General features: G+C 32.2%; 2 protein-coding genes across 2 annotated transcripts; both read right to left on the bottom strand.

Annotated features, from left to right (window-relative positions):
- Positions 1-5,463: 5,463 nt before the first annotated feature.
- On the bottom strand, positions 5,464-6,105 carry LOC131658660 (uncharacterized). The gene has a single exon (XM_058927929.1). The coding sequence runs from the start codon at positions 6,103-6,105 to the stop codon at positions 5,464-5,466; it is 642 nt and encodes a 213-aa protein (XP_058783912.1).
- A 168-nt stretch (positions 6,106-6,273) lies between these two features.
- Positions 6,274-6,849, bottom strand: LOC131658659 (uncharacterized). Its single transcript, XM_058927928.1, has one exon. The coding sequence runs from the start codon at positions 6,847-6,849 to the stop codon at positions 6,274-6,276; it is 576 nt and encodes a 191-aa protein (XP_058783911.1).
- Positions 6,850-8,093: the final 1,244 nt, after the last annotated feature.

Here is an 8,093-nt window from a genome sequence, read left to right as displayed (position 1 = left end):
CGCTCCAAATCCATTTTGTAACTAAAACAAAAAACTGGTTTCCAATTTTAATAACCAATGTTATCCGTGTAACCAAATGAATGACATTGAAGAATAGAAATTGTTACCGACTTATAGTGTACAATTGTTACATTCATTGTTCATCCATTCAAATTTCTTTTATTTTTCTTTACTGAATTCATTTTTTTAATCTTTTTTTTCTCCTTTTTTATATGTATACTATCTTATTCAAAAACTTGTGTAGTTAACAAATTAATTTGTCTTCATTTTATAAAGTACATTATTTTTTTATGAGAAAAGGGGTCATATACTGACAATGTAAAAATGTTTTACACTGTCAACCAATCACGACTATGTATCCTATCAAGTCATACTGTTATTTTTAAATTACTGAGATGACATGGCAGAATGATATATTCTCATTGGATGACTGTGTAAAAAAAAATTATACTGCCAGTGCATCACCATTAAACCCTTTTTTTATTATATAATATTTTAATTTATTTTATTTTATTTTTTATTTATATATAATATTTGGACTTAAATATTGTTTTTATCTCTGCATCACTATTGAATTTTTTTAATTCTTATTAAATTGTATTTTGTCCTTTAAGTTATTTATAAATTTATTTTATTCTCTTAATTTAGTTTTTTAAAAATTGGACCAAATTAATTGGTCGAATTGAAACCAAAAGTTTTATTGATCTGATTTAATTGTTGGAGTGGATAAATTTTAGAACTAGTGGAAAACACTTCAGAACCAGCCAAAACAAATAAAAAATGATGAATCCGTAATTTTAAAATCCCAACAAATTAATTATTTGTGTGTTTTCTTTTTTATAAAATGCTAAGTTTTGATAAAAAAAATTAATTGTTCAAACTGTCATAAACTTATAAATTAAAGTATAAAAGAAAAACAAAAGATCATGTTTAAAAAGAATAAAATAGTTTTTTAGGTTGCCAAGGTAGAATGTTTACGAAACACGTCACGTAAATTGTTTAAATGTTATTACAAGGATGAAACAAATTCATTAATTTAAATGATCTGAATGTTATTATTCTTCTCAGTTTTTTTTTAATTTTATTTAAAAAGGCATAAAATAATGAACAATTTAAATGTCAGGACAAATATTAGATCGAGTCTATTAAAAAATTTAGGAGCTTCAACGTACACCAGTATTAAGCTACAATTTAGTAACAAATTAGTTTTAATTAAAAACCAGTTTGAACCGGTTTTGAAACCAAATTAAAACCATTTTGCAGTTTCTAATGGTTTTTTATAAAATATGGTTTGGTTTAAAACTAGAACTGATAAAATGGATTGGTTCTTGAAATGTGGTAACCATGCACACCCCTAAATATATCACTATATAGCTTTTAAATAAATAAAAAAAAAAAGATAATGTAACTGAATGTGATCACTAACAACATTTATATCAAGTAAGAAAACTCACCTTTGAGAAGTTGCATCGGGCAAGATAAGCATGAGGTGAACAGCTAGCTAATACAAACAGGGTTATTCAGCAAACTGCTTCTGGATCTGTGTGCTACATAGTTGTCAGCCAAATTACCTAATATGTATTTGTTGCCTGCATACATAAATTACAATCCCAATATGAGTTTCTTGCTAACCATATAAAACTTATGATCTTTCAGGAAAGAAAACAACCATAGTTGTTCAATAAATGTTAGTTGTAACTTAAAACAAGCTCTATCGCAAGGTGCATGGAAACAGCCATTAAGCTAAACCTTCGCAAGGTGCTCTTTCAGTCAGACGCGAAAGCAATGGTGGACTGTGTCAATGCAGTCACCAAAGATGTTTGTTTGGGTGTGGTAGCTGATGATTGCCGTAACTTATTAAAATTCTTTACAAATGCTGATGTTCTGTTTATTCCTAGGAAGTTTAATTCTGTTGCCCATGATCTAGCTCAATTAGCAAAATCAGTAGGATCAAAAACTTGGCTGGGAGCATGCCCAGTAGTGGAGGATCATTCCTCTTTGTTGTTCTCTTCTTCTTAGTAATGAATCGTATTTTCCATCAAAAAAAAAAAAAAAAAAAAAAAAAAAAAAAAAAAACTTAAAACAAGCTCTAGAGTATTTCAACAATACTAGAGCAGATGGAAACAAACATGAAAAAACAACATTATCATATGCAAAAGGCAAATCTGAAAACTAATTATAAAGGGAACAAACAACATGAAAAGTCCTTGCTAATTTCAAATTTGAGAGCACATACAAGTTGAAAAGTCAGATCTAAATGCAGCAAAATCTTACTTTGGGTGCACGGAGACCACCAAAAAGAATCATTCCAACGAATACGAGAATAACAGGTTGCATAATATTGCTTGATGTTTGCTGTAATCTGCAAATAATACATGTATCAACTATCAACTACCATTTTATAAAACCCTTGTAGTGAAATCAAAATTCTTCAAGCTAATCAAAAACAGTGACAAAAAATGATTGATTATACAACCTAGTCTCCTAAATTAGGAAATTCCAGAATGACTGATAGAATTGAAAATATTGGACACTGTCATGCCTTTTGGATCTATCAATCTCAGTGATATCTAATATGATCGGGGATTTTCAGATCCATGGATATATAGAAATTATGTTAGGTGCTGGACCAAATTGCTTAGTCCCTTGCCATTTTGTGAAATCCGTATGGGTCGGGTCATTTTGACAAAATGCTAAGTAATAACAACAATTTAATTAAGGTAAGTGGCATCGAAATTGCAAAGATAAGGGGAATATATGGACCAATTAATCATTTACATTGCCCAAAAGATTGATTAAAAGTATTCGTAGTCATTACTAGACATAAGTAGAGTAGCCAGCATTAAAAAGAAGGTAATTATAAATTGATTTTCCATATATAAACTAACTATTCAAACATACACACATCATTATGCTCTGCATTACATGTGTTTAAACAAAATATCTACCAAATCAAACCACATAGCATCTAGTTTTAGAATGTTTACAGCAGATTACAAATCTTAAGGTTGAGAAAGAGATGGTTCCGGATTCGGAGGTAGAATAGCTTTTGAATGTATAGCAAGGAAGAGCTTAGTGATACTAGTATTGAGGAAGTTGAAGAAACAGATGAAAGTAACTATTAAAAGGAATAGATTGATGATATACCAATTCCAGAACTGAGGGATGAGAATCCATAGAAGTATCTCACATCCAACAACACCAGAAATATGGAATATGATCATTGGTACTGGCAAGGTGATGTCAGCTGTTGATGCAAGAACGTGACAAAAGATACAAATCAAAAACAGTAATATAATTGGGGATGATTGTTGGAACGGATTGGTGTTTAAACCTTGATATTTAATTCCAAGGGAAGCCAACTCTAAGGTAATCAGAATAATATAACCTTTATCCACACTCATTATTAATAATGAATTTCAAGTGAATGTTGTTATTGCTAACTTTGTCTGTGGTATATATATTGGGAAGTAATAGTACTAGTGCGATGGTCAAATTGTGCGTTTGCTACCTTTTTCCACGACCTTTATCCGTGATCAAATGTTTTTAAAACAGTGGCGATCTAATGGCTATGGTCAAATGTTTTTGAAACAATGGCGATCTAACGGCTAATAAAAATAAATCTTTCTCCTTGCTTAGAAATAAAACAAAAATAAATCTTAGATCCACTAATCAACATCGAGTGTATATGACCATGACTAATATATATGTATATGACTTTTAAACGATATATATGACTTTTAAACAATATATATGACTTTTAAACATCACTGTCTCGTGTTTCTGTTTTTGCCGATGTGATTTAATTAGGAGATAATTAGGAGAGAATTGAGTTTATTAAAATTGATTTATGTTTTGATACAATGATATATAAGAGATTGTTATCGATTAATATTTTTTAGGGGGTTGGAACCGTAGTTCTCTCTACCAAATTCAACATTAATCACCACCGAACCAACTAACAACTAGTTGTTATCAATTAATGTTGTTTGCATAGTTTTAATAAAATTGATTTTGAAATGTATAATTACCAAAATAGTAATAAGTTCTAATACAAATACAAATGAAAAGAAGTAATTGATGAAAATTAAAGCGGATAAATTTTTTTAAAAGAGTTATAAGAAAAAATATATAGGGCCGGTTTGTTTCAGATTTAAAAAAATAATTTTTTTTTTTTTGTAATTTTGGAAATAGATTTTACAAAACTGTTTTTTAAAATATTAAATATTTTTTATATTCGTTTTTTCTAAATTGAAACATTATTTTTGACATCATATAAGATAAACAAACATTATTGAAGACTAAAATATAATCAAAATCGCAACTTTTTTAAAAAATAGTATTTCAAAAATGATTTTTAGGAAATTATATTTGAAATAGATTCAAGATTAAGAGATTTTTTGAAATTTTATTATCCAAAAAAAGTTTCAATAAAAAAAATGAAATACGTAAAATAACATTTTAAGAATAACTATTCAAATCAAATTTTCATTTGAAGCTTTTATGAAAAGTTTTTGTCTAAATTTTTTTACATAAAATTATGTAATATAAAAATCATTTTTAAAAAAGGCAAAATAAACGGGCTCATAATAAATGTAGAATTGATTATACTAAACTCAAAAGTTAAGAATTGTAGCTTTTATTAAAATTGCTTTCGGAGGAGGAGAATTGATTTTGAAAAAGTATCCAAACAAGAAAAAAAATCATTTTTTAAGTTGAAGTGGACTAGAAGTGCTTTTGGGACTTGAAGAAGCCAATTTAAACATGCACTTAACGAAAATTCTTAGTTGTAAACAAAAAATACTAAGCAGTTATATTTTCCAACTTATAGTGGAGAGAGGGAGGGAGAGAGAGAGAGAGAGAGAGAGAGAGAGAGAGAGAGAGAGAGAGAGAGAGAGAGAGAGAGAGAGAGAGAGAGAGAGAGAGAGAGAGAGAGAGAGAGAGAGAATCAAATGACACCAAGATGTCAAACTCAAAATTCATCTAAACATCAATTCTCAACATATACACACACACACACACATAGATATCATTTTACACAACCACACAATGATTTAATCACCTACTACTAACCAAACAATGATTTAATCACCTAATATAGGTATATTGATGCGTGTTATTCGCAAGTATATGAATCGCGTCAGAGTAATATAAAATATTATCGATTCCACAGAGATCAATCGTCAATCTATCAACTCTACTATTAAGGTGCTTATCTAAGACAGATCGAATTAGTTGAGATGTGTGCAGTGCAGGAAAATAAGGAGATAAAATAAATGCAAATAAAAGACACGCTCGAATGTAATTCACATTTATCAAACAATGTTCCAGTCGTATCTGGATAGAACTACTTGTGGGGAAATATTTTTTTTTTTTTGAATCAATAAAATTTTATTATAATTCAAAAAACAAGTTTAAGAACAAGTGGTGATCAAACTGATCCAACCAAATCAAGGTATATAGCTATATCAAAAGCTTTGCTATACTATCTTTATACTTCCTATAATTCCATCCTCTATGTATGATAGCTTCCTGTATACTATGCACAACTTTATCAACAGGCTGTGGAGTACCAAAGCATGCATCATTTCGAAACTTCCAGCATTGATACAGAGTTTCAGCCGCAGCCATCTTCAGCAAGTTAGCTTTCATTCCTTTGCCTCTAGCACAAAGAATGAGCCATCTTAACTCCTGTGTCCAGTCCAACGGTGTATGAACAATGTTGAGCCATTTCAAGGTATCAATCCAAATAGCCTTCATCACACTGCATCTATAGAATAGGTGGTCTAAAGTCTCAGCTTCCCTGCAAAAACAGCATTGTGTATCTCGAATAACTCCAAATTTTGCTAATCTGTCTTTTGTGGCAAGACGTCTATGGCATGCAAGCCACAAGCAGAACAATGCCCTTGGTCTAGCTCTATTGCCTGCAAGAACAGCATACCAATCCACAGTTTGATGATGTTGCATAAGCTCCTTATAGATTTTTTCCATTTTGAATGTATCAGTTGAAAGCATCTGCTGCCAACTGTTACTGCAATCTGCTATTCTCAGTCTAGCCTTCATCATCCCTTTAATAATCCAGGTTGAGTCTTGTCTTACCTCCATGGTCATCAGGTTCTGCCCTTTAATGTAATATGTGCGCAGCCAGAGCACCCACAAATTATCAGTCTTTTTCCTCAAATACCATAGAAGCTTCAACATGGTAATTTTGTTCCAGCATTCCAAGTCAATGATGTTCAGCCCTCCTTTGATTATAGGCTTACAAACCTCTTTTCAGGCAATTGGACTCTTTCTACTCAAGGCACTCCCTCCAGTCCAAACAAACACCCTGCAAATGCAATTGATTTTCTTAAGCACACCCTTAGGTATTGGGAAGCATTGGAGCAAGTAATTGGCGACAGCAAAGCTCACAGCGTTAACAAGCTGGACCCTCCCCGCATAGCTTAAAAGCTTGGTGCTCCAATGATGGACTTTACTCAGAATTTTGTCAATAAGTGGCAGGTAGTAGTTAAGAGAGAGTTTCTTACTAGACAAAGGTACACCAAGGTACCTAAAGGGTAGCTGGCCAACATTAAAGCCTGTAATGTTCATGATTTGATCCCTGGTGTCTTCATCCACATCACCCATGTAAACAAAACATTTAGCTGGGTTTATAACCAGGCCAGTAGAGCCAGAAAAATCCTGCAGAGTACCCATCAGCAATTCAACAGATCCCGCATCCCCTCTGGAAAAGAGGAGGATGTCATTAGCAAAAGTGAGGTGAGTAAGGTTGAGCTTCTTACATTTGGCATGATGCTTGAAATTGGGATTCTCTTGCAGCTTGTTCAAGAGCCTGCTCATATACTCCATGACAAGCACAAAGAGGAGGGGGAGATAGAAATGAACAATTTAACAGGAACTTGTTGCTTTCGCGTACTAAGAACCGAGTTTACTCTTTAATCCAATCCTTTTATTGTCACTTATAAAAGGTGCTTACCGCCTTAAAGATGCAAAGCTATTTTTAAGAAATTAGTTACTTAACTTAGTAAAAAAGTGATTTTAACTTGGAAAGATTAACTTAAAGAGATTCTTGGCTTTAGGCCAAGGATCAGATTTCAAACCTATAAACACGTCCGTACATAGTTTTAAAATCGTTTTCTAAAATATATTAAGGATCCCTAATTAACTAAACAAAACGCTTTCACCCTTCTTGTTCAGTTAAAAACTAATCAAGTTTAATCTTAAGAATGGACGGTTTTCGTTCTTATCTATAAAATAGTTAAGTACAGAAAACTTGAATTAAAAGTTAAAACATCCCCAACAGAGTTTCTATTAATACAACATTTGGAACATTATCATGATAATGATCCTTACATTCTAACCTTTAAAAGTTTAGCCAGACATGGAAATAAAGATAAACATATAAAAGTGGTTGAACATGGTAAATAAAAGCAAGGCAGGAAATAAAGTAAATAAAGCAATGTAAAGCAAGGCAATTAAATAAAGTAAAGCATGTAAAGAAAATGTAAATAAAGGCAAGCAAGGTAATAAATCAAGTAAAGCGAGCGCAAGAAAAAAAACGATTAAATAAAAGTAAGACTGTATTAAAGAACCTGCTCCAAACGGAGTCTTTAATCTTGTACAGCGGAAAGTAAATGCAACTGGAAATGAAAATGGTGGCAAGGTTAACTTCTACTAAAATGCTCCAAACTCGATTACAGACTCTATTAATGGTGTGATAACTCTTCGATGTGAAGGGATTATCACTTACAAAGTTTGACAATATATGGCTTTAGTATGTAACTAAGCTTGGATGCCTTGCAAATAAAGTAGAAGAGACTATTTATATAGGTTCTTGAAGTTGTGCTTTGATAGGAGTGCCCCTCAACTCCTTTTGAGCGGGAAACAAAAAACTTAAGGCCGCGGCCGCTGAGGGGGGGTCCCCGGGCGCCGAGTGTGGAAAAGGGGAGATCCTAGAGGACATGGCACTTGTCCACTAGATGAAGTGGGACACGTCACGACTGTCTCCTATAGCGGCCGCTGAGTTGGACGTCATGTGCACAAAACGACTGAAAAATCCCATTTTCTTGGCCTTTTCACTTAGATTCTTCAAA

Source organism: Vicia villosa, linkage group LG3, assembly GCF_029867415.1.
Source record: "Vicia villosa cultivar HV-30 ecotype Madison, WI linkage group LG3, Vvil1.0, whole genome shotgun sequence".
Taxonomy (NCBI): domain Eukaryota; kingdom Viridiplantae; phylum Streptophyta; class Magnoliopsida; order Fabales; family Fabaceae; genus Vicia; species Vicia villosa.
The sequence above is the reverse complement of the archived record's forward strand: the minus strand, read 5'-3'. Positions and strand labels throughout refer to the sequence as shown.

Coding starts and splice junctions, on each gene's coding strand:
- LOC131658660 (XM_058927929.1), bottom strand. CDS start 6,105: ATGGAGGTAAGACAAGACTCAACCTGGATTATTAAAGGGATGATGAAG.
- LOC131658659 (XM_058927928.1), bottom strand. CDS start 6,849: ATGGAGTATATGAGCAGGCTCTTGAACAAGCTGCAAGAGAATCCCAAT.